At 45.8% G+C, this 26,904-nt stretch overlaps 1 protein-coding gene across 2 annotated transcripts in view; it reads left to right on the forward strand.

Moving 5' to 3' along the window:
• Window positions 1–26,904, forward strand: part of HMBOX1 (homeobox containing 1) — a gene marked incomplete at both ends in the record, with an annotated part of 117,827 nt that overhangs the window by 52,114 nt on the left and 38,809 nt on the right. For both annotated transcript variants that reach the window (XM_080342455.1, XM_080342454.1), the window contains 2 exons: window positions 15,670–16,149; window positions 17,831–17,916. In XM_080342455.1, coding sequence (XP_080198581.1) covers window positions 15,670–16,149; window positions 17,831–17,916 — 566 coding nt within the window. The remainder of the gene's footprint in view (window positions 1–15,669; window positions 16,150–17,830; window positions 17,917–26,904) is intronic.

A 26,904-nucleotide genomic window follows, 5' to 3' on the forward strand; every position in this document is an offset into this window, starting at 1 on the left:
TACTGAATATACTGGGGGGATACCAGAGCTGTGCAGGAGAGTTCAGCACCATGACAGGCTTGGTGGAAGCGGATGAGTACACCACTGATTCAGTATTTTATAGCAAAAGGAGAGAACTACGACACCTAACCTAACGTTAGAACTGGATATTTTGGTCCAAGCAACCACTGAATCCCAGTGTGAATTGAAGCTGTCTAAGTGTCGTGCTTGAATTCGAGCCTATTACTTTGTTCTTTTAAACGACATCTGTTGTGAATCTTCAATGTAGTTGGTAAACATGCTGTTTCTTCGGTAAATAAGCGAATAAATTCAAAGTTTCAAGTTTGTCAGGATGGAATGAGAGGCTTAACCTGTCCTGTGCTGTCATCCGTCTCCCTCACTCAGCGCTCTTGTGTCACTGTCCCCAGATCTCTTTTAGAGACGCGACTGAGTGCTTGTCCAGTGGCAATCAGATCCTTGAGGTGCTTTGACCTCTTGACTTCTGGTTGTACCTCCTGTTACACCGAGCTGGAAAGAGAAATCCAGTCTCCAGAGCAGGTAGAAACGGGGCTGCTCTGCATGCAGGCAGCTGCTCCCACATGCATCATTTCAAGGAGGAAGATTTTTCATCTAGCACGTGGATGTTCGTAGAGCAAGTGACAGTGCAGTCACGTATTTTTATAGAGGGAGTCACAGCAAGAAGTGACGACTGCCAGGCGTTTTGTGTTGGAAATGAAACTACCAATGTATTTCAAAAAGGCTTCTTGGTACAGCCATTAGTTAGTTCCTTTCTGTTGCTGGTGGCTTAGTCTTCTGTTCAAAACTACTGATTTCCTACCTTGTTCCCATTCCCCTGAGCCACCTCCTCTGCTGTCTTTTAGCTGGAAATATGTTGGGTTTCAGTATTAAAATCACCCCTTGAAAGTGTAAAGATGTAGTCCACAGCAGGAAAGAAGGCTGGAGGTAAAGCCACACTGCCCCGTGCCTCTTTATTTTACTGGTAATTCAGAGTTTGCAGCGTGATCGTAGACGCCTCTGTGCTTTCCGTGAGCACAGGACAGTCTGTCACCTTTAGCTTTGAATCAGACTTCTGACATATATTTCCAAGCTGTGACTGATGTAGTTTTAATTTCTTGTGCTTTAGCAGGACTTGAGTTGTGTTGTGCCCCTGTGCAGCTGGACTTGGATATTGCAGCTGGACTTGGATATCGCATGGTTCTGTTGCCTTCTGGAATACTTTTGGCACATGGATGTGCGCTGTTAATCGGCTGCCACCCTCCATTGGAAAAGTAGCAGCTTCTCCATTTATTCTAGTCTATGATCATCGCGAATGCAATATCAATATAGGTGAATAATTTTGGACTGAGTGAAAGCTGAGTTGAACGTATTTGGAAGGGATTAGGGAGTATTAAATTAGAGGAAATGGGGTAAGATGAACCATTTAGGTATAAAGTTTCCAGATTCAACCAGAGATACCTTTTAAGTGGGCATCGTGGTTTCAGAAGGGGAAAGAAGCAAACAGAATCATTTGAAAAAATAGCTTAAAGTACTGAACAAGATTATAATTGTACTGAACAAGATTAAAATTGAACAGGCTCAAAACTCCCATGGTTAGAGAGTAGTTGGTTGTCCCTACCGCGGGGCAGTGTCCTCTGTCAGAACAGCAAATTAAGCAGCTGGCTGCAATTATCATCTCACCTAATACCTCGTTTTTACCTACAGTTGGATGAAAGTCTGTTCTCGAGAGAAATTTGAGGCAGATTTGTGATTTTGGTCTCACAGATATTAGTTATTAGTCTGAAACTAAGTCCTTCTGTAGCCAGTGCAAGTGTCTCTCTTTTGGTTTCTCCATAAATATGGTGGGAGTAATTGTACGTCACAGGCTCAGGGTAATGTTGATTAATTAATACGTGTTAATAGTGAGATACAGCCAGCAGTGTTTGTGTTGCATGTTTTAAACCATCTCTCAAAATATGATTTCTGATAGAACTAGAGAGTTTCAACATAGTCACTTGAAGTTTACCTGAATGATCAGGCTGGTGCTTATGGACCTGCCAGCAGTGACGGAGCTGTTTTGGGAGTGAGTAAAAGCCTCCTGAGTGGAAAGCACATCAGTGTGAGTAATACGGATGAAAAAGGACTAGATTGAAGCTTTGTCATCATTTAGGAAAAATGACAGAAAGGAAGGAAGAAGTGTGTGAAAGGTACTGAAGTCAGCGCATGTTGAAGAACAGCCAGCGGAGTGGCTTAGAAATCCACCGTGGGGCTGAGCAGCCTTAGCTGTCCAGCTGCCTTGAAACGCGACACGAAACACGTTAATTAAACGTGAGCAAAAGAGGACTCGGCTTATTTGTTCCTTTTGTCTTCAGTGACAAGGTAGCGTGTGAATAGTCAGTGGCTGTAGCAAGGTTCAGTTGACATTTTAAGCTTTTTAAACTGAAACAATGTCTCGTCTGAGCCTTTAGTTTTACCTTAAGATAAACCAGATGAGTTAACTTGTTTTTTGCCAGGCAGCTCAGCTGCTCTGAAAGGGGCATAAAAGAAAGGACGCAGAAGGATTGGGACTTGTCCTGAGAATACAGGCTACGTCTTCGAGATGTCACAATAGAGGAAATTGCCCTACTTCGGGTCTGGGCTACAGAGGAGACGCTGGTTGTATTAAGAGCATTAATCAGCATGTGTGTTTCTTTTTGAAATGGTTTTAGATAAACCAAAACTCTAATATGGAAGCAGCTGTCACCAAAAGCCCATGTTTTGCCATGATGATTTACATTTTCAAGGAGCCACGCTTACCTGTTCCTGAGTTGTTCTCCAGGTAGCACCTCTGTCTTCACTAAGACCATGTGCCAGTAAAACTACACTTGCAAACTGTTTTCCAGTGGAAAATTTGCTTTGTAGTTAATCACAAAATTAGGGGTAGGTAAGTTTCAGTTCTTGCCTGGCTTTGGATTTTAGTTTTCTGAACTAACAGATTTCTCTTTTAAGAAAGCGTGTTAGTGATAGGTCCTGAGGCAGAAGGAAGGTGCCTGAAATACTTGAGAACGTCTCTTTACATGTGGAAGGGAGGTGGTGGGATTCCTGGTGCTGGCATTCCTTGGAACGTGTCCTGCACCTCGCCACTTCGGACGCTATAGATGGACCCTGTGGGATGGCTCTATGTGTGGGGAGAAGCTCAAAGTTGGGGCAGGTTCTTGGTCTGCTATCTTACAGAATGCCTGCGTGACTTGGTCAAAGTCATTTTGACTTATCTAAAGGCCAGTCCCTTTCTGTGGGCTCTTGCTCTCAAAAGTTTTACTTTCCTGCCTCACAGGGATATTCTATAGGAAGATGCATTTCAAGTATTTAGATACCCCAACTAGCAGACCGAAAAGAGAAAAATCCTGAGATTGTGTCTCATATTTTATAAAGGATTCATCATATTCTGGAGTGAACTGAAGAGGCAGAAGGCAGGAATGTCCCTGCCCCTGGAGTCCTGACAGCTGAAAACACGGGACTTGCCAGCCTAGGATCTAGGTTAGGCCCACGTCTCACTTTCATTGCCACACTGACTCTGTCTCTTCCTATGGGTTAAGGGCTTTATTTTGGTGTTTTGGTGAGATTTGTGTAGCTGTGTAACTCAAGCCCACAAGTCCTGCCCTGATTCTGTTACAGAGCTTATATATCCGAAGTTTAGTCTTTGGCTCCCGAGTCCAGTGGCTTCTCTGCTCTTGGCACAGGTTTGGGCTTTGGGCCCCGGTTCAGCTCTCAGCTGCCGCTACAGCTTTTCTGTCTGTTTGTTATTCCTCCTGGTCCCTCGTTCTGCCCTTGAATCCAGCCTCAGAGTTTGAATTCCAGCCTCGTTGCTGTAGAATTGCAACAATAGTAGGAAACCCAGATTTTAGAAGAAGGGAAGGTTAGGGTTAGACAGATAAGGTGTCGACGTGAATCAGTCTGTGCCTTGAGTAGAATTCAGAAGTATCTGGCTCGCAGCCCTGTGCTTAGTCAGAGGTCAGTCCCTTTTGTTAGACTTGGATTATGACAATAATTGGCATTCATATTATATTTTTGCCTTGTAAGATCGATCTCAAATTCTCTCTTTCCCAAAGATGTAAAGCAGATACTATAAAGCAGAGTAAGTTACTCACCCAAGTGGAATCAGTGGCAGAACTGCCGGGGTTTGCTCACCACCAGTGTGCCAGCATCCAGTAAAAAAAACTCGATCGGCAGTGAACAAGTTTGAAGACTGAGTGGAAGAACAGCTTATGTAGAGGAAGAGAATCTGGGTTTGGGGCTCTTTAACCAGTGAGAAACTTGAAGCCTCCTGAAGAAATGATATGTTGATATTCTGCTCTCAGCTTGCCTTCCATAATTTGTGTAGCGGTGAGTATTTGATTACGTTGGATTTATTTTCAGAAGTTTCAGGCTGCTCTTATTAACTGTCACCATTTTGATCGAAAGCGCACGGCAGCGTTCTGCCTTCGTAAGGCAGCGTTTTGCATTCATAAACAGACCCGGTGACGCTTAACCTCGATAGATCAGCTCGTAGCCTAATTTCGCTCCCTGCTGCAAGGCGAGGCTCTCGTTTCCCCGGGATGAGAGCAGTCATTACCAGCCTTACATTCTGTTTGTGAATCAGGATGAATGGGAGTAGAGCCCTCTTTGAAAATCAGAACTGAGAGATGCAACTGCGGGAGATAATTATGCTAACGTATGGATGAGGGTGGCTCTGTGTTCCTTGACATGATGAGCACTTGAGGCCTGATTTTTTCTCCTCTCTCTTGAAAACGGGTACAACTCCGCTGAAAATACTGGAGTTGCAAGTGATGAGCACAAGTGTTGGCTCAGATGAGTCAGATCCTTAATCCTCTGTTGCGCCCCAGAATTCACAGCAGCAGCTACTGTTTTGAAAGCAGCTTTGCTTAACCGGTGAGATGGATCGAGAACTGGCTGGATGGCAGAGCCCAGAGGGTTGTGATCAGTGTGCAGAGTCTGGTTGGGGGCCTGTGCTTAGTGCGAATCCCCAGGGGTCAGTACTGGCTCCAGTCCCGTTCAAACTGTTCATCAATGACCTGGATGAGGAGATGGGGTGCACCCTGAGCGAGTTTGCTGATGATCCCAAACTGTGAAGAATTTAATGAAATATGACAAGGGCAAGTGTAGAGTCTTGTATCTGGGCAGGAACAACCCCAGATTCCAGTGTAACTTGAGGAACAACCTGTTGGAGAGCAGTGTAGGAGAAAGGGACCTGGGGGTCCTGGGGACAGCAGGGTGACCATGAGCCAGCACTGGGCCCTTGTGGCCAGGAAGCCATTGGTACCTGGGGTGGGTTAGAAGGGGGTGGTCAGTAGGTCAGAGAGATTCTCCTGCCCCTCTGCTCTGCCCTGGGGAGGCCCCATCTGCAGTTGTGGGTCCAGTGCTGGGCTCCCCAGGTGAAGAAGGACAAGGAATTACTGGAGAGAGTCCAGCAGAGGGACACAAAGATGCTGAGGGGTCTGGAGCATCTTTGTGATGAGGAGACTGAGAGAGCTGGGGCTGTTGAGCTGGAGAAGAGAAGCTGAGAGGGATGTGATCAATGGATCAATATGTCAGGGTGGGTGTCAGAGGATGGACCAGACTCTGTTCAGTGGTGCCCAACGCCAGGGTGAGGGGCAACGGGCACAGACTGAAACACAGGAGGCTCCATGTGAACATGGGCAGAAACTTGTTTGCTGGGAGGTGCCAGAGCCTGGCCCAGGCTGCCTAGAGCGGGTGTGGAGTCTCCTGCTCTGAGACATTCAAACCCGCCTGGACCCACCTGTGTGATCTGCTCTGTGACCCTGCGTGAGCAGCTGGGTTGGACTGGGGGATCTCCAGAGGTCCCTTCAACCCCAGCCAGTCCGTGAGTCTGTAATATGGTGCAATGCTTTGGGCATTTCCGAAACATCTAAATTGGCTCTGAGTAAAAGTCGATGCACTTGTTCAGTAAGAACAGACAAGGCCAAATGTCCCAGTTTTGTTCCAACAGTGTCTTAGAGCTGCGATTGATGGGTCACAGTCTTTGCCTCTCACCGCACACATGTGTTTGCTCTGTGATATATGTTAACCGCTCTGCTTGCGGAACAGCTGTAGCTCAGAATCAAAGTCCCGCTCTGGAGCATCTTGTAAGAACCAGCTGCATCCTTTGGGGTGGGTGAGATGTGGGAAAGGAAGGAGGAGTGACTGAAACTTTGGCTCTCGTAAAAATGTGTGGAGAGAGACACAAGTTTGCATAATCGAAAGCATGGTTTAAAAATTAACAGACTGGGCAGCTGGAAGCGGAGTTTCTTTGTAGTCACAGCTTCTGATAGAAAGCATCCAGAGCGGTAGTTCATACCAGTTAGGTTGTTGAATATCAGGTTGGTTGATAAGCAAATCCTATTGTCTTTGGAAATAGCCGTGCCATCCTTAACATCCATTTTTGCTTGTTCTCTAAATCAGAGACCTCATGTAGAAGGGAAACGTAGCAGCCCCGTCGAACTGAACGAGGATCCGTGCACGGATGCGTGCGCTGGGCGTGCAAAGCCAACACAACCGCTCTCTGCTCTGTGCTTTTAATAGCCGGAGGACACCCATCTCCACGGTCGTTCAGGTAGTTTCACTAGTACCTAAACACAGGAGAAAACTGGCAGGCTGGGGAGTTCAAGCTGTGAGAAAGACTGTGCTAGTTCCAACACTTGTTTAGGTAACTAGTTGTAGAAAGTGTTTTGCTAAATGCTTTGGGATAAGCTTCTTCAGCTGAAAAGTGGGTTTACCTTGTGATTTTGTTCTTCTGTTTAAAAGGCAAGAATGTGTGCAATGACACCAAGGAAGTGCATGTTCTGTTGCAAAAAATGATGATATGATTAAAAATAAAATACAAATTCTGGAGATACTGTTAAGAGGACGGTGTGTTGAAGTCCTGGCCTGGACCAGCACTATATGCCATGTGTCAACGATGAGTAGAACTTGGCATCTCTCCCCATCCTGTTCGCCACAGTTGATGCGACTTTATCAGAATCATTCTTAAACCAATTACCAGGCTTAGGATCCTGTTCTGAACACTTTGGCTCCAGCCCGCATCCATATTATGCAGACCATCTTTCCCAAGGCTCAGACTGCAGTCCAGCTTAACACAGTTTAAGCACAAAGGAATAGCTCTGTCTTCTCCCCTCAATTCCCTTTTTGGGGGGAGCTTTCCTGCCCACCTGCTCCTCTGGTCCAGCCCCCCATCTCTGCCAAGAGCCGTGGTTGAGCAGCCGAGGGATGGAAAAAACAAGAACTGCCCATTTCCCCGGCTCCCATCTGACCCCTGGTGAGGAACTGAAGATCTTGCTGCCACCAGGGACTGAGCTCCCTGCCAAACCTTCCATGGGTCCGGATGGGATGCACCCGCGGGTGCTGAGGGAGCTGGCTGAGGTAACTGCTGGACCACTCTCCATCATCTTTGCCAAGTCTTGGGAAACGGGAGAGGTGCCTGAGGACTGGAGGAAAGCAAATGTCACTCCAGTCTTCAAAAAGGGCAAGAAGGAGGACCTGGCTAACTATAGATGGATCAGCCTCACCTCTATCCCTGGAAAAGTGATGGAACGACTTATTCTTGGTGCCATCTCAAGGCATATCAGGGATAAGAGGGTCATTAAGGGCAGTCAACACGGCTTCACCAAGGGGAAGTCGTGCTTGACCAACCTCAGTGACTTTTATGAGGACATAACAAGATGGATGGATGATGGCAGAGCGGTGGACGTGGTCTACCTTGACTTGAGTAAGGCATTTGACACAGTCTCCCACAGCATCCTCACAGCTGAACTGAGGGAGTGCGGTCTGAACAATCGGGTAGTGAGGTGGACTGTGAGCTGGCTGAAGGGAAGAACCAGAGAGTCGTGGTCAATGGGGCAGAGTCCAGTTGAGGCCTGGATCTAGTGGAGTGTTCAAGGGTCAGTGCTGGGGCCGGTATTATTCAATATATTCATCAATTATTTGGATGAGGGAATAGAGTGAATGTCAGCAAGTTTGCTGGTGACACCAAGCTGGGAGGAGTGGTGACACTGGAAGCTGTGCTGCCATCAGAGACCTGGACAGGCTGGAGAGCTAGGCGGGAAAAATTTAATGAACTAGAACAAGGGCAAGTGTAGAGTCTTGAATCTGGGCAGGAACATCCCCAGGTTCCAGTGTAAGTTGGGGAATGAGCTGTTGGAGAGCAGTGAAAAGGGAGCTGGGGGTCCTGGGGACAGCAGGGTGACCATGAGCCAGCACTGGGCCCTTGTGGCCAGGAAGGCCAATGGTACCTGGGGTGGGTTAGAAGGGGGTGGTCAGTAGGTCAGAGAGGTTCTCCTGCCCCTCTGCTCTGCCCTGGGGAGACCACACCTGGAATCTTGTGTCCAGTTGTGGCCCCTCAGTTCCAGCAGGACAGGGAACTGCTGGAGAGAGTCCAGCGCAGCCACCAAGATGCTGAAGGGAGTGGAGCATCTCCCGTGTGAGGAAAGGCTGAGGGAGCTGGGGCTCTGGAGCTGGACAAGAGGACACTGAGGGGGGACTCATTCCTGGGGATCAATATGGAAAGGGGGAGTGTCAGGAGGATGGAGCCAGGCTCTTCTGGTGACAACCAGTGACAAGACAAAGGTGTAATGGGTGCAAACTGGAAAACAAGATGCTCCACTTGACTATGAGAAGCAACTTGTTGGGGTGAGGGTGTCAGAGCCTGGCCCAGGCTGCCCAGGGGGTTGTGGAGTCTCCTTCTGTGCAGACATTCCAACCCGCCTGGACACCTTCCTGTGTAACCTCATCTGGGTGTTCCTGCTCCATGGGGGGATTGCACTGGATGAGCTTTCCAGGGCCCTTCCCATCCCTGACATTTTGTGATTATATCAAATATGCGTCTTATATCAAGAAGTGCAACTGGTTTTGTAAAGTCTTGAGCTTTGCAGAGCTAATTAGATAAAGCAGTGAGTTTTAATGGAAATTTGGAGAAGCACCTCTGCAGAAGAGGATCTCTTCAGTGATGCTAGATTACTTCATACTCATACACTGTGAGTAGAAGAGTGGAAAAAATGATTTCTTGTGATCATGAAAGAGTCCAGAGCCATTTTCTCAAGTGTTAGAGGTGTTAGGGCTGGTGTCTGGCCTTATTCCCAAACGGGTAGTTGAATTGCTTTGAACTTCTGCAAGTTCAATTGGACATGAACTTAGCTGGTGACTGTATGGGATTATTCCACTCTGTTCCATCACCTAGAACGTTGGTGTCGGGTAAATGATTCTTGCATCTGTGTGGACTTGGGCTATGATAATAGGTGAGAAAACCTTGCTGCATTTTTCCTGATGTTCTCTATGGGATGCAGGAAGATAAGGGAAGATAACAGCTCTGTATCCGGCCACATACCCACATTCAGGTATTTTCAAAATAAGGGTGAAATTCATACCAAAAAAAAAGAGGCTAAATAAGTCTTGGTGGTGTAAGAAGGAAAAATAAATGATATTGAGAGCAATTATGCCCCTAATGAGCCTTCACTCCTGAAAGAGAACTAGAAAAGAGTGATGCTACATCTGGCCTGTTGAGACCTGCTGGATATTTTATATCTGTGGATTTGGGAGTGAAAATAGTTCTTTCTGTTTTATTTAGCTCTTTATAGTTCCCCTTTCAACCTGATATTCAGGTTCCTTTTGGATGAGCCAGGAAAGATAAGACCAAAGTTTCAGTGCTTTATAAAAACCAAGAGGCAGCAAGTGAAACTGGGCCATGTTGGGCTGTGACTGCCAACTTAATGCGAGACATGGAAATAAGCTTGATATTTTAAGCAACCCTTTTATTCTGTCACGGTCCAAATAAACTTGATTCATTTTAAGGGCCAGATTCAGTTGTTAACAAATTGATTCATTTTAGCTTTGAGTTCAATTAGGACTTTGCAGAGGTCTCGCTTGCAAGATCTGGGGGAGAAAAAACACATGGTAATTCCCTTCATTGGTGCTTTATTTTGAATATCACCCCAAGGAAATCTGACAGCCCATCCTAACTGGTGAGTTAGAAGATAACAGCCTGTGATTTTAAGCTCAGATCTGCTAGTTCTGAGCTTATTTTGCTCCACCGGCAGCAAAGTTTGCCCAAGTTTGACCGCAGCAAAGCAGTCGGTCACAGGCTTCGTTCTCTGGAAAAGTATTTGCTATCTTTATTTTCTCTTGCACATCCCCAATCATTTTGCTGGTCCCTCTTTTATTTTGCTCCTTGTTACTCTTGCAGTGATTGTATTTCATAGGGGAAAAGAGGGGGGAAGCAAATCAAGTTATAGCCAGACGGGGGCATTTGGGAGGATAAGAGGCTCTTACAGCAGTGTGGGGGACATGAAGTAGTAGAGAATATCCATTAATTAATGAGGTGCATGAAATTATCAGGCTTCCAAAATGGCTGATTTACTTAACTTCTTGTAAATTGATCCTTAAACAGGGTAACTCATTAAAATATTTTAAAAAGGGGAAAATAAGTGAAGCCCTGCTAGAGGAAGAGTTCTAAGTAGTGTTGCTGTAGTTATTCATTAAAAAGCAGTAGATAGTTGGCAGTGTTGGAACATGTTCAATAATGCCAAGTTTTGCAATATTTGGTTTGGGTTTTTAATGGAAAATTCCCAGTTCCTGCAGTTGTTTTCAATACACAAAACTCCCTCAGAAGCGTCGCTTCTGGATCTCATGGTTGTGTAGAAAAGCATTGGAAAATCTCAATAGGATTTTCAACAAAGACCCATAAGCAGTGTGTCAGCTGCGGTATATGCTGTGTATGTACCTATAGGCAAAGCAGACTAAACATCCATATGTGACATTAGTGACACTAGAAATAAGATACTGTATCTGATTTTGGTGTTCTGGATAATTTTTCAATGCTTAAAAGGCTAAGAAGTTGTCTAAAAGGGTTGGAGGGATAGAGTAATACTTTTATGGGCAAGACATATCAGTGAATTTGGTTTTAGGTTTTTGTTGTTTTGTTTTTCAAATCGCCAACATTTTTCCAGCGATTGTGTTCGACATAGTATAACGGCTTTGACAGGTTTTCTCCTCTTAGAACGCTTTCTCCAGGCCTTTTAGAAGCAGTCCACAGGTAAATGGGACTCTGGAGAACACACATGGGAAGGCATTGAATATCTGACTTTTATGGCACAGGGTGGCCTTATCCAGCAGCCCCCGCATCCCTCTGCGACTGCAATCGCTGCACGTGTACAGCACGTCCTGCTGCGTCAAAGTAGATGAAAGCTCAGGAAGCGCAGGCTGGATGGATGGACGGCAAGATGGATCCAGAGCTGGTTGGGTGACAGAGCTCAGAGGGTTGTGATCAGTGTTGGGGGCCTGTGGTTAGTGGGGATCCCCAGGGGTCACTACTGGCTCCAGTCGTGTTCAACCTGCTCATCAATGACCTGGATGAGGAGGGATGAGGAGATGGGGTGCACCCCGAGCGAGTTTGCTGATGATCCCGAACTGGGAGGACAGGCTGACCCAGCAGAGGCTGAGCTGCCATCAGGGACCTGGCCAGGCTGGATGGGCAGAGAAGAACCTGATGAAGTTCAACAACGGCAAGTACAGGGTCCTGCAGCTGGAGAGGAACAACCCCAGGCACCAGCACAGATTGGGGCTGAGCTGCTGGAAAGCAGCTCTGCAGAGAAGGACCTGGGAGTTGTGGGGGACAACAGGGTGACCATGAGTCACCAATGTGCCCTGTGGCCAAGTGGCCAATGGGACCTGGGGTGCATGAGGAAGAGTGTGAGCAGCAGGTCAGGGAGGTTGTTCCTCCCCCTCTGCTCTGCCCTGGGGAGGCCCCATCTGCAGTTGTGGGTCCAGTGCTGGGCTCCCCAGGTGAAGAAGGACAAGGAATTACTGGAGGGAGTCCAGCAGAGGGACACAAAGATGCTGAGGGGTCTGGAGCATCTTTGTGATGAGGAGACTGAGAGAGCTGGGGCTGTTGAGCTGGAGAAGAGAAGCTGAGAGGGATGTGATCAATGGATCAATATGTCAGGGTGGGTGTCAGAGGATGGACCAGACTCTGTTCAGTGGTGCCCAACGCCAGGGTGAGGGGCAACGGGCACAGACTGAAACACAGGAGGCTCCATGTGAACACGAGCAGCAACTTGTTTGCTGGGAGGTGCCAGAGCCTGGCCCAGGCTGCCCAGAGCGGGTGTGGAGTCTCCTGCTCTGAGACATTCAAACCCGCCTGGACCCACCTGTGTGATCTGCTCTGTGACCCTGCGTGAGCAGCTGGGTTGGACAGGGGGATCTCCAGAGGTCCTGTCAACCCCAACCAGCCTGGGGTTCTGTGATTCTGAAGGCCAGGTCCCTTTCCCTCGTACAGCCACGTACAATAAAAGGTCAGCCCTTTCTCTTGCGTCTACGAACACTGCAGTTCATTATGCGTAACTCACTAGTGATTCACTAAAGGATACTTAGGATTCACTAAAAGATTCTATGCAATTCACTAAAGGATATTAATTTGGCCTTAGAACCCAAATCTAGAAGCTGAGCCGTGACTTATTAGACAAATTAGGAATAACACCCAATTTTGAAAGAGAATGACTGGCTGTGGCAACAAACTGTGGGGAATGGTAAGTTCGGTGTTGCTCAATGTTTTTGAAGCCATCTGGAAAGTCTTGATTTTGTCAGATGTGAGTTCTTTGGTTCACAGGGCTAGAAAGGCAAAACTTTTGGGTTTCTAGGTCTGTGACAAACTGGAGATTAAACTAGATAACCTAAAGTATGTTTTGGTATTAAGCATCAAAGAGTCAAGTAAGAATTTAAAGTAGAGGTAGGTCTGGTTGGAGGTTCTGGCTCATTAGATTTCTCCAGTTTGACAATGTACTTGAGCCACGTGAAACTTGGCATCAACAGAAAAATAACCCAGGAAATGGTGACATTAGAAATACAGGTAAGAAGTGACAAAAAAGGGTTGTTTTATCTCCAAGAAAGGGCAAGCTGGCTTATCTGGTGAAAAACATCTCAAGACCAGATGTTTAAGAAGAGATTTTCTATTTGAAAACCAGCGCTGACTGGGGGGGTTTCGGGCTGTACGGGAGCCGGTGATGTGAGTCAGTAAGTCAGTGTGACACTTTCTTCTCACGAAGCTCGGAGAAAAGGATCTGCCAGCCCCACCGCAGAGGCCAAACCTAGAACACAGCGTCTCCTTTCCAAATGCTCCTTGACAAGCTCGGAACGTCTCCGTCTGAGATGCGACTTCCAAATTGGAGTCGTTACGATTCCAGTCAGTTGCTTGTCTACTGCTGCCTTGGCTGCTGTGCCCTCCTTTTAGTAGAATAATCTAGGTGCTTGTCTTTTAAAATTTAAAATGCCTGGTACGTTTTCGGTAATCAATTGTCCCAAGGACAGCACATTCCTGTTGGACTGAAGCACTTATATGGCTGTAGTCCGTCTGTCTTCTCGTATAGTCATTTTCTTGGATGGGAATCATCCCCTTGCATTGTCCTCCTGCTTCTTTCTCCCACATATTGAAACAATGCAAGGGGCTCTATTTGCCTGATAACGCCACAGACAGGAGCTTCACATCATTTCTGTATTTTCCAGGCTGCAGATGCCGTTTCTGTGGGTTCATACATCCTGGCCTTGTGGCATCACATCTGTATGGCTGCTCTCTGGCTACAGCTCCACCAGCAAACCCGTTCTCGGTGCTGTTCTTCAGCCCCAGGGCCCCGTGGCCACATCCCCTACCGACAGCTTTAGCCTCGAGGCTGAGGGGCTGCATCCAAACAGAGCGGTTGTGGTTTCTGCTCCGTGTAAAATCTTGGAAAAAGCCTTGGAATCGGTCAGGAGTGACCAGAACTGTTAGAGCTGTTTAATGATGCTTCAAACTGTGTGTAGATGCTACAGTGCCTCTTCTTGGGCACTGTTTAATTTACCGATGTTGATGTGGCCGTACCTCTCTTCTCCCAAGTGACAAGCGATAGGACAGGCAGAAATGGCCTCAAGTTGCACCAGGGAAGGTTCAGATTGGATATTAGCAACAAATTCTTCATGGAAAGGGTTGGGAAGGATTGGAATAGGCTGCCCAGGGCAGTGGTGGAGTCACCATCCCTGAAGGGGTTTAAAAGGCAGATATACAAGGTTCTTAGGGACATGATTTAGTGCTAGAGTTAGGTTGTGGTTGGACTTGATGATCTTGAGGGTCTCTTCCAACTAAAATGATTCTGTGATTCAAGGCTAGACCTGTTCCCATTGCCTAGTGAGGTCCGTGTTGGGACGTGTCGCTCAGCTGAAGAAATTCCTTTGCTACACTCCCAAAACCTACAGCCTTGATTTACTTTACTGTGTAGCTGAAAAATAAAGGCTAAAATACAACAATTCCAAAAGTTGTGTCACTCTGTGGCGCCTGTAGGGACATTGCTGTGCCAGGGCAGAAATGGAAATGAGGAATGATCTTCAACATTTGCGGAGAGCAATAAGCAGCCCTGTCCCTGGAAGGGCTGGCGCAATCCCGGCAGCCACCGTCCCTCTTTGGATGCTCATAAAGTCCTTGAAATTCTTACTTGGCTTTCCCGAGGCTGCTCTTTGTCTCTTCTCGCTTGTAGGCGTTGTATATGAGCTCTGTCGTGTCTCCTGGAGTTTGAGTGATCTCTTCACCCTGCTCTCCTGCAGAAATTGTAATAAAACCTTGACTCATAAGAGGATTCGCAAGAAGGATGGAAAACGCCTTGATCTCTTTGCCAAGTTCTGCCTGCCCTCCATCTGCCATCCCTTCTTCTCAAGATCTTGACTTCTGAAGGAGGTGATCTTGTCATTTTTATGCCATTTGCATCTGTAGTGAGGAGACTTAGGAAAGAAAAGAGATTAAGCGAGCATGTTGTGATTTTTTTTCTGTTTCTTTTTCCAATTCCATTTCTGGACTTTGCAGCGAATACACAGGATGTTCATTGTTCTGGTACCCTGGAAAGTTTAGGAGTTAAAAATGCTTTTGATGAGCCCCCATGATGAGTTAGACGAGAAGCCCAGCTTTGGAGGGGAAAAGGCTGTAGACTTATTTCCTTAAATGAAAGCTCAGTAGTAATTGGCTGTGCTGCACGTTCCTTGTTAGGGCAGGCGATCTGTGACAACATTTAGGTTCAAAAGTTACTGACTTCAGAAATGGAACTTCAGAAATGGGACTTCAGTCATATCAACTTGGGTCCTACAGGCCACTAGAGTTTCCGCTCCGGGTGTTTTTATCTTCTGTGTTTTTTCCAGGTAGCAACTAAAAGTTAGGGCAGCTTGAACTCTTCATACTTCAGATTCCAAAGAGTTGCAATTCATACATCTCGTGTCATAACTGCTTAAAACTTTGCTAGAAAAACTCAGCGTCTGGCCTTGATCTAACAGGTTTGGCGCCTGGGATTTCTGTCTTAGTGATGGGCAAAATCTCGTCTAAAATCAAGTTGCAGCCTTAATTACTGAGCAACCACTGTTGGTGGCAGCAGTTTATCCAAAGCAAAAAGGGAGTAACTGCAAGTTTGTTGTAGAAGGTGTAGGGAATGCTGGTAGGAGAGAGAAATGCTGTTTGAGCATTTCAAAGAAAATAAGCTTTATGGCACATCTGTAGACTGGCACTCACGGGAGGTTGTTCGGACGTGGACTTTGGGCTGACATCTGTCATGTGTGACTTCAAGTGTTGGACCACAATTGATCTTACCCACCTGTGAGGTACTTTCCACAGAGAACTCTTGAACTCAACGATTTGCTTTTACGTTTTACCTTGTTTTTTAGCCTGCTGGAAACCATGTCTCACTACACAGACGAACCAAGATTTACCATCGAGCAGATAGACCTGCTTCAGCGCCTGAGACGGACGGGAATGACCAGGCATGAGATCCTCCACGCGCTGGAAACCTTGGATCGTCTTGATCAAGAGCATAGTGACAAATTTGGAAGAAGGTCCAGCTACGGAGGTGGTTCCTACAGCAACAGCACCAACAACGTCCCAGCGTCGTCTTCTACAGCCACAGCGTCAACACAGACCCAGCATTCTGGGATGTCCCCATCGCCGAGCAACAGTTACGACACCTCCCCACAGCCTTGCACTACTAATCAGAACGGGAGGGAGAGTAACGAGCGGTTGTCTGCGTTCAATGGGAAGATGTCACCCACCCGCTACCCGCTTGCCAACAGCTTGGCTCAAAGGTCGTACAGTTTTGAAGCTTCTGAAGAGGACTTGGACATTGATGACAAAGTGGAGGAACTGATGAGGTTAGTAGAAGTCTTTGTAAAATGGTTGGAAAGTCAGAGTGAGAAGTCCCGCAGAAGAAATCTGCGTCTTGGAGGACTTCTGGAGTAGCGATAGGTGTCACTGAGATGGTGGGAACCTAGCAGTTCCTGAATGGTCCTCCTCCACTTCATACCAGTTGTATTTCATTCCATATACAGGGGGAGTAGGGAATCTACTCGGTTCATGCTTTCCTGTGGGATCTGCTCAGAGTTTCTGAGATGTGCACAGTGTGCAGGTTGGCGTAGGAAAATACAAAAATAATAACGGAGCAGCACGAATCTTCAGTGAGAGCCACTTGGGTTGGTTTTTATTTTCCAGCCTGACCTTCCTTTACTTTTAGCGGCTTCATTTTCAGCGTTACGGCAAAGATGAAAGGAGGGGATTATGCCACTGAGGATGAAAGTCAGAGTCAGTGGGCTTGATAAGAAAAATAAGGAGAAAGGCCAAATATCTCAAAACAACTTTGGTCATAATGTTGGAATGTATCTTTTTCCCCCAAATTGCAATATTTATGGAATACCTATGAGAGAACTAGAGTCCATAAGCTTCGGGGTGAAAATATGTTTGAAGTAGATTGGAGATGTAGGGTAAAGGTGTGACTTTTGGGGGAGAGGATTAGAGATGAGCAAGGAAAGCTGATAAAGCTCATTTACTGCCAGCTGCAGGATAATGGAATAATGCGGGGAGATGGTGAGTATAGCAGAGCGCAGGAGTTCCCATTGCTGAAGTTTAATCGTTCCTTGGAGTTTTGGGTTCCTGTGCAATAAGCTCAGGTAACGCTTTTAGCGCTTATTTAAACTGAAACCACTTTGATTCGCAGACGTATGGAGGATGAGCGTTAGGTAGAGAAATAGAAACAAACCCACAGTGTAGCATTTGTTTTACATTTACCTTTGTGAGGTTGAATCTGCCTTGAGTGCTGCTGGGGCAGGAGGAGAGAAGGGGAGGGGAAATTACCAAATAATAAAGCCTAATAAAGTCTGATTTTAATTGTTTGCCCTTCTCTGGAAGGGAGAGAGGAAGAGCAGGGACAAGTATGTAGTTACTGCAACTAAAATTTGCTGCACATCACACAGTCCCTGTGCAACCTCCAGATCATTTACTTTTTAGCAGTTTTAGTCCCTTCTGACCCATCTTTGCACACCTTGTAAAATCAAAGGCTCCAAATAAGTGGCACTTGTTCATGCCGTGCAAGCTGTGGACTCAGCAGGTAGGGGACAGGGGCTGCAAAATCCTTTCTCCTTTGGGTCTTTTCCTTGAGCGCTCGGAGGTTTGTGTGCGTACATTCATTTGTGTCGCCAACCAGACCCTGCTACCCGTTCTTCTTTATTTTCGTGCCTCGTTTTTATGACCGAGGTTTTTTATGCCGGTACGAGAGATTTATTCATCCCCGTGTAATGAAACTTTGTACATTCCATATGGCAGCACTGCACCTAATATGAATTATATAGGACATGAGTCATCCATTCTGTTGCTGGGGTACTTTGATCAAACGTGACACTTGTTAAAAGCAGCGTCCACTGCTGAGGCACTTGGAGGATTTTAACACCTGCCTTCCCCTCTCCTCGTCCCCCAAATAAAGGAAATAAAGCCATTCCGCATCTTCAAAGTGCACTTTGGTCTGTCCGTCTTTTTGTGTGTTCTTTTGTTTTGTTTTGGTAGGAGGGACAGCAGCGTGATCAAGGAGGAAATCAAAGCCTTCCTGGCCAATCGCAGAATTTCCCAAGCAGTCGTTGCACAGGTAACAGGTAAGAGCTCGGGGAGCCCGTCCTTTATTTGGGGAAAAACTCTGTCTCGCTGCCGATGGGCGCGCGGTGCAGATGTTGGAGTATCGCTTGGCTTTCTGCATTGCAGTGCAGATCTGTCAGCTTAGTCATGATAATGTATGCCTTTGATTTAAGACCCATTGTCCCGCACATCATGGAACTTCCCCAGTGAATCACTTTTTCTTTTCTCCTTTTTTTTTCTTGTGGCTTGTGCTAGCAGATTTTATTTTACAGCATTATCATAAGCCCGAAGTTCTTATCTTAAAATGAAAATGCTTTTCCTTAATTCTTAAATTGTTTGTTGAGTGCGGCAAATAGATGTGTATCTGCACCTCTGTGTATGGAGGGTTATGTAGTTATATTATAAAATGCATATGAAGAGTCAGGAGATTCGGCTATAGCTGCTATCGTTACATCCAGGAGTCAGATTGTGACATTTTGAAGTTTTTCAGTCATTTGCTTTTGAGTCCCAATTAATGAAAATGAATGTGAGGTTGGGGGCATCACCAGATCAGCTCAGATTTTACCTGGAAGGAGCAGTAGTTATTATTTTGCGCTGTACCTTCTCTCTTCGACATTCAGGACAAGTGAACAGATTGCGGAGATTTTATTCCCTGGGTGTGTTTCTAGAGCTCTACACACGCAGTAACAATGTCTTTCTGCTCCTCCACAGAGCTGGGTGCTATTAGTTCTCCTTTCAGGCTCACACTGCTTGTCCAAACACCATAGCTGGGTGCAAATTTAGGATGAAGATTGATGATAAAATCCAGAGAGCTCAATCCCATGTTATACCTACAACATCTATTCATTTTTAAACTCAAGCTTGAATGAAGATCTTGAAATAGATTGTTTTTAAGGCTCCTTGATGACTAGGAATGCCAAAGCAGCAGGAGGGAAGCTGTTCTTTTATGATATTTTCGGTTTGTGAAATGTCACAAGAACCCATCTGGCTGGGAGCTGCGGGTTTGCAGACACACGAGCAGTTGGGGTGGGCAGGAGTGGGTGTATGAGCCACGGAGCCAGGAATTACAGAGTCACAGAGTCCCAGCCTGGTTGGGGTTGAAGGGACCTCTGGAGATCCCCCAGTCCAACCCAGCTGCTCACGCAGGGTCACAGAGCAGATCACACAGGTGGGTCCAGGCGGGTTTGAATGTCTCAGAGCAGGAGACTCCACACCCGCTCTGGGCAGCCTGGGCCAGGCTCTGGCACCTCCCAGCAAACAAGTTTCTGCTCATGTTCACATGGAGCCTCCTGTGTTTCAGTCTGTGCCCGTTGCCCCTCACCCTGGCGTTGGGCACCACTGAACAGAGTCTGGTCCATCCTCTGACACCCACCCTGACATATTGATCCCATTGATCACATCCCTCTCAGTCTTCCACGTCTCCAGCTCTTCTCTGTGATCTTGAGCAAAGTTAGTTGTCCTTCTCTGCTTTCTCTCTCTTCTGCAAAATAATGAGATGAACATTTTGTGTAACTCCAGGAATGTCATTATCCTTATCAGATTTTATTATTTGTACTCAAAAAATAAAATGCTAACCTCAGTTGCTTAAAATGTACCCGAACTGTGAAGTTTTGGTAGTTAGTGGGTCATTCACCTATTTTGGTGTAATCCTTGCCTGCCTCTGAATTAACATCTGTATAGCTTTTCATAAGGGCAAACAACAGAAAAGCTTCTGATTCTGAGACCGAGCCTGAAGGTTCCAGCGCCCTTCACATCTACCAGCCAGTCAAACAAGCTTCTCGTTCCGGAGAAGGGATGGAGACAGAAAAAATTGCAGGAGAAGAGTATTTCCAAAACAGGCCAGCGTTTTTATTTTGGTCAGTGGGACCTACTGGATCAGAATCACCACCCCGAATCTAAGACAGAGTCTGTATCGGTTAAAGTAATTGATTTAGTTAGCCAGGTGTCTCGGTGCACGTCTTGATACCCCGTGCAGACTGTAGCAAGGGCAAGACCCGTCTTTTCACTCCTGGTCATTCTTTTTCCTTCCATTTTCAATCTCTTCTCTTGGATTTCAGTTGTTGGAGTCATTAAGTCAGTGTTCAGGCTTTGGGAGCGTTCCCAGGCTGTTCCTCCTGGGAGTAAATGGCACCATCCACCTCTTATGTAGTAGATCGAAGTTTCACACCCATCCCACTCAAACCTGCTGTGGAACATGGGGGAAAATCCAGAAAGCGCATGCATGGTGAGCAGAGAAAATATTACTCCATGTCTCTTTCTAGCCTCTCGGTGGGGCAGACTGAACTAATGGTGCTGTTATTATCTTGTTTTCAAGCCAAATCAGTGGGAAACAAGGGAGAACTAAAGGTTAAATGGCTGTGTCCTTTTGCAACTGACCCAGTAGTGTTTCCATGGACCTTTCAAATGAGAAAAGAAAGTGGTATTTTGCACATGAGGCAGCTTCTCCAGCAGAGAAGTGCCGCACCGATCTCTTCCTCCCATTGCCCTTTGCATCTGAACTGTGTCATCCTCCATATGCTTGGTGGGAAGGTCTACAAGAGCTGATTCATTTATATATATAAGTGTGCAGATGTGTAGTACTTTTGTACCACTGGTAAGTACGTAGTTATGGCTTATCTGAAAGGAATAGAGATGTTTGAGGAGCAGATTAAAGAGTGTGCTCAGCACTACCAGAGAGGAACATCCGCTCCCTTTCAAAAGCACGGGATGGTGAAGAGTGACTGAAAACAGCTGGCGACAGAGACCCGGAGCAGAAAACGTGTCCCAGGGCTCTCACTTCCAGAGTTCTTAGGCCTGATGAGTGCTGCTTGACTTGTGTGTTCTTCAGATGTATCCAACATCCCATTCAGCTGTGAGACACGCTCCCAAGGAAGGCCTGGAAACCACTTCTGGTTCATTAAGCAAGTGGTTTTTATAGATAGAGGTAATGCTTCGCAGAATATATGATCCCAAACAGTGTCATCTCAGTATTTACAAACTTAAGCCTTGTTGGTAAAGCTGTTCGGTAAATCATTCAGTGAACAAGAGGAAAAATAGATCAATAAAATCCAAAGTAGCAGATGGTGTAGGGAGGACCATAGGGTGAAGTGATGCTTTTTCAGCCCCCGGTGATCCATATCTCAGGATCCTCTTTATTATATTGCACATGGAGATGGGACCCTGTTCTTACTGGGAAAGGGGCAATTCTGCAAGAACGGACCAGCACCCACAGAGACTGGTGTGTTTGCAGCCTCCATCACCCTTTGCTGTGATGCAAACAGATAATAATACATGAGTGTAATAATAATAAATAAATATGTAATAGACATAATAAACATGTGATATATAATATATATAAATATGTAATAATAAAGAAATGCAGAATGGAATGTCCTCGGCTTTTAGCATTCATCTCTTCTGCCCTGTGGAGAGAGGCAAGAAAGAAATGAGATGAAAAACAGCTGGCTGGCTCTGCCCAGAGGGAGAGTTGTTTGGCTTGGCCACCCATGCTCTGAACTTTCTCCTTTCAATCTCCACCAATTTCTTTACACACACCATTTTTAGAGTAGGACTGGGAGGGGAGAATGGCACAGAGATGGGAAAGGACTGACCAGAGGGATATTAGACCTTTAGCAGGAACCGAACGCTTCGCTTCCTTAACTACAGCCGGGTTTGAAGTTGGCCAAACTGGACACCCAAGTGATGAACTTTAGTATTCGCATACCTTCAGATTGCAGGTCATGGATTAGCTCATCCAAGTGCAAAGTGTCCCCCGCTCTTACAACTATTTGTCACCGTTCTGTGTCTTGTCACGTTCTGTCCTTAGTTCAGGAACCTCCAGTGCAACTTCTGCACCTCGAAACTTCTATTTTACCTTATTTTGCTAATTCTTCAAGCCACTTAAGATTTCATTGGGAAATACCTTTCTCCTTTTTCTCATCTTAATTCTAATATTGCGATGTGCTTATCAAATACACCTTCTGACATCAGCTTCAGCCCTGCAGAGCACACTGAGCAGGCTCAGATTTACAAACAGCAACAATAAATGGCTTTTCCTTTTGGTTTTTTCCTGCGATGGAGAGAATGGAACTGAAAGTCAAACCCAGCTGTTGCAGTAGAACCATTTTTTTAGGCTCTTTTAGTCTTTATAAAATTACCAGAAACTTTACAAGTTATTTAGATAACGAATCTGACAGGGAAAATTAAACCTTGAAGACCTTCTATGGGGCTGCTTTGTGTACTGAGAGGAGGGGGCAGGTTGGAAAATAGTATTAAATGGTGACTTGAAAACAGAGGAACGATTGATAAGAAGCAAAAACCACACCACTTATTAGTGCTGGGCCTAAATACAGGAGCTGCTTTTTATAGAAACTTTTTAAATGGTGTCTGTAATAAGATAAACAAGAAGCACTTGGGTTGGGCTCTGTATAAATAATCTCCCACTGATAAGAAAAATGACAGTATAAACAGGAGCTAATAATAGTTCCTGCTGAATTTCCTATCTTGTTATTTGAAGCTCCTTTTAACACAACTGCAGCTTGCTTGGGAGTGAGTATTTAGCCCTACATGTCGCAGGTGAGGCGCCCAATTTTGCTCCACAAGAATTTCAAGTCCTGTGCTGCGATTTGCTTGAATTGCCACCAGAATTGCGCCTGGATAGCAAGAAAGATCTGGTCAGAAGGCGAAGGATAAAGTGATAAATGTAAACTTATTAGGAGATGCTGTCTCTGAGCTTGCAAATCTAGATGGAGGGATGCTAAATGCTTGGAGGGATGATATCTCTGCAAGGTTTGGAAATCTTACCTTTTCCATTCTTTACACTTAGACAGTAAAGGAACAGAGGTCGAAGTGGCCATAGTTTGTGGCAGAGCAGCAATTTGAGTTCACATTTTTCAGTTCTTAGACTCATACCTTAAAAACCAAACCACCATTTAAAAAAAAGGCAACAATAAATTGCAAAGCTCGTTTTTGTTTTTAACAACACATTAAAAATCGAGCTTTGCAGTGTGCGGTTCTACTACCATTCCCAGTTATTCTACTTGTATAATTCAGCCCTGTCCCACTGTTTCTGTCTTAATGAATCTTCAGGACTTAGCTTTATATTATGCTAAATACACCCAGCTTATAACATGGTGGAAGGCAGCCCTAAAGCCATGCTGGAAGTTACTGAACAGGCTGGAGAGTTGGGCAGGGAAAAATTTAATGAAATAGAACAAGGGCAAGTGTAGAGTCTTGAATCTGGGCAGGAACAACCCCAGGTTCCAGTGTAAGCTGGGGAATGAGCTATTAGAGAGCAGCATAGGGGAAAGGGACCTGGGGGTCTTGGGGACAGCAGGGTGACCATGAGCCAGCACTGGGCCCTTGTGGCCAGGAAGCCAATGGTACCTGGGGTGGGTTAGAAGGGGGTGGTCAGTAGGTCAGAGAGGTTCTCCTGCCCCTCTGCTCTGCCCTGGGGAGACCACACCTGGAATCTTGTGTCCAGTTGTGGCCCCTCAGTTCCAGCAGGACAGGGAACTGCTGGAGAGAGTCCAGCGCAGCCACCAAGATGCTGAAGGGAGTGGAGCATCTCCCGTGTGAGGAAAGGCTGAGGGAGCTGGGGCTCTGGAGCTGGACAAGAGGAGACTGTGAGGGGTCACTCATTCATGGGGATCAAGATGGAAAGTGGAAAGGGGCAGTGTCAGGAGGATGGAGCCAGGCTCTTCTGGTGATAACCAGTGACAGGACAAGGGACAGTGGGTACAAACTGGAACACAAGAGGTTCCACTGAAAGAGGAGAAGCAACTTGTTGGGGGTGAGGGTGTCAGAGCCTGGCCCAGGCTGCCCAGGGAGGTTGTGGAGTCTCCTTCTGTGCAGACATTCCAACCCGCCTGGACACCTTCCTGTGTAACCTCATCTGGGTGTTCCTGCTCCAGGGGGGGATTGCACTGGATGAGCTTTCCAGGTCCCTTCCCACCCCTGACATTCTGGGATTCTGTAACAGAAATCAAATTCTTTAAGGTTCCAAACCTCCGCACAGCGATGCTGCCCACATGCCAAATTAACTAGTTCCACTGTGATGAGAATTCAGACAATTACTGAATTACAGATGATCTGAAATGGCAAGAAAACAGGGTTTGAAAATCTTTTTCCTTCCTTTTTTTTTTCAAGTACTCACGCCAGCGCAGGGAAAGATTTGTTTTTCTGTGATTTTGATCTGCGCAGGTTGTCTGTAAACAAGCTTTGCTAATCTCCTAAATTGATAGCTGTCCTTTGCAAGCGTGTCGTATCTCAAACTAGGGCTTTGCTTACAAACTGAAGAATTAAAACCGTCGGTTGCTTTCTTCTCCAAATCTGACGCATTCCAGGTGCTTCTAAACTCAGTCCTGAAAGAAACATTAAAGAAATGCAAAATAGAGTCGCTGAACAAACCCGTGAAGGTGAAACCCAGTTACCAAAGACGTGCCGAGCAGCGGTTTTGAGGGCTGTGAGCAGATTTGCGCCGCAGATACCAGTTCCCTTCTCTTGATGCTGCATTTTGCTCTTTCCTTTATGTATTTGAAAGGGAAACGTTTTCCCCAAATAATTTCTATAGGGGAGAGTGGGGCTGGCCAGAAGAACGTGCCGTTGTCTCCATTGCGTTTAGAGTTACAAAGCATAACCTGCAATGGGAAGGAGTGACGTGTGCCACAAGAAGTCAACGTTTGAATTGCCGTCATCCGTTGCCATCACCTTTTTTACCGTATTTTCTGTGAGAAAACCACTTGTACTCATTCCACGTTGGTGTCCTGATGCTGAGCCTTCCTTGAGGTCCACGATTCGGTTGGAGAGTGAATTTCCTCAAGACAGCTGGATTTTCAGTACTCCAGAGAACTTCCTAATCTGCTTCTGGCAGCAGGATGATTTCTCTCTGTGTATTTTCCTGCCAGTGCAATTTCCTAAAGCAGCGTGATTACCGACAGCGTGACAGGACGGGGCTGGTGACTGTCCCTGTCCCTGTGACTCAACGTGTAAAACCCACAGGAGATGCAGAAAACTCCGACGTGACAATTTGGCGCTTTTTTGATGGAAGGGAGTGAAGTTTGGGATTTAAGACGCTGTGCTGGGATTTGGGAGATCCTGGATCAGTTCTGCTGCTGTGAGCTTGAATCAATAGTTTGGAATCTACAGTTTTGGGGGCTCTGGATGAAAAACATTTTCTATCTTAAAAACAAAAAGAGGAGAAGTATAGATAGAGGAAACCTTTAAGAAGCTCAGCTCTTACCACAGATCTCTGAAATGAGAAGATAAAACAGGAAAAGGTGATAGGAAATGGGATGTAAAGGGTCTTTTGTAAAGGCGCCTTTTGGCTCCTGCTCCTTTGCTTTGTCTGGGGTGGGGAACATCTGCACTGCTGGACGCCACATCACACACCATTTGGCTTTTCCACACTACTGATCTTGTGGAAGATGCTCAATCTCTATTTATAGTTTCTTTAATCTAATAATGCTTTGCGTTTATATCTTACGTTGTTATCCAAACACTCGACAAACACTAATTCACTGCAGTAAGTGGACAGGAGTAAGTAAGTAAATTAATGATGCTGTTGCCCATTGATTCATAGGAGCGAGACACAAACATTCGTGTTCCACGGGACTGTAAAAAAATGGCTTTTATAAATAATAATAGTAGGTGAAGAGCTGCAAAACTTGGCCGTTTCACTGACAATCAGTCATCAAGATTGAATGATTTCAACAGATTGAAGCCGTGTTTTGGGCTGGAGAGTTTTATCAACTTCGACTGGCTTCTTTTAGTATCAACTTGTACGCTCCCACAGTTACTTGATGTAAACTTGGCAGGATCCAAGGTTTGTGTTTGGTTGAATAATTCCACTTCCCTCGTAGTATAAACTCCATTATATATCCCGATTTGAGCCCTGGGGATAGTGAACTCCCGCCTGCCCCAGCTGGTTCTCAATTCTTGCAGCCGTGGGGCAAAACCAGTTGCTGGGAATGGGTGTTAAGAAGATAATTCAATATATGGGGAACAAAACCAAACCAGGATGTATTTTGTGGGCAGAGCTTTGCTGAATGGCAATAAACTTCTGTTCTCGAAACAAAACACACCTCTCCCTTTTCCCCAGGACAATTAGAACTTCATAGACTCTGGAATTCTGTATAAGGAAGAGCGCTTGAGAGCATAAACCATGTGATTTAAAAAGATCTATTTGGAATAAACCCACCTGAATATGATGCCTGAGAGTCAAGTTTAATCATTCTAAAGTTAAGTACCTACAGTGTGCAAAAATAAGGCATAGTTAAACCTCCGTATTAGAAGTGGTAAAACTACAGGGAGTTGTTTTTCATGAGCTAAATATGACTATGAGATCTTCTAGAACCTTGATGCATCTCAGGAGGGGAGAGGTAGTTGGGTTTTTGTGTGAAAAGCGGGGTTTTAGCTGCCTGGATATGATCCCCAAGCAGGCAGTGGCACATGGGGTGCTGAGCGGTATATTGGTGCTGCAGCACTGCCGAAAACTGGACTTCCAATGTCCTTAACCCCTTCTGGTAGCTGAGGAACCTCATGGTGGCACAGGGGGTGCTGAGCCATATATTGGTGCTGCAGCACCTCCAAAAACTGGCGTTTCAGTGTCCTTAACCCCTTCTGGTAGCTGAAGAACCTCGTGGAAAACCCAGGGAGTGCTGCTTCAGTGAGTCATCAAACCCCGTATTTATTGATCATTCCAAATGAACCTGCAGTTCACCTCTTAGTGCACTTTTAAACCTCTCGCTTTGTTTCTTCTCCTTCTGATCACTTCTTTTCCCATTCTGCATTGATCCTTCATTCAATGCCATGCTTTGGAAGTAACTACATTAACTTCTAGGGGGGTTTTCTCTCTTTTACTCTTTTCTTAGAAGTCTTGTTTTAAAACATCTGGAACTCTTGTCCCTGATCTTGCCTGGACACCCAGAGCTTGAATCCTTCCCTTTCTTTTTCATTAGTATTTTCTGGCTGTTATAGCTGCCGATAGTTGACTTGCTCCATTCCTGGGCCCATTTGATGTACATCACATA

This window comes from Nesoenas mayeri (assembly GCF_963082525.1).
Source record: "Nesoenas mayeri genome assembly, chromosome: 3".
Taxonomy (NCBI): domain Eukaryota; kingdom Metazoa; phylum Chordata; class Aves; order Columbiformes; family Columbidae; genus Nesoenas; species Nesoenas mayeri.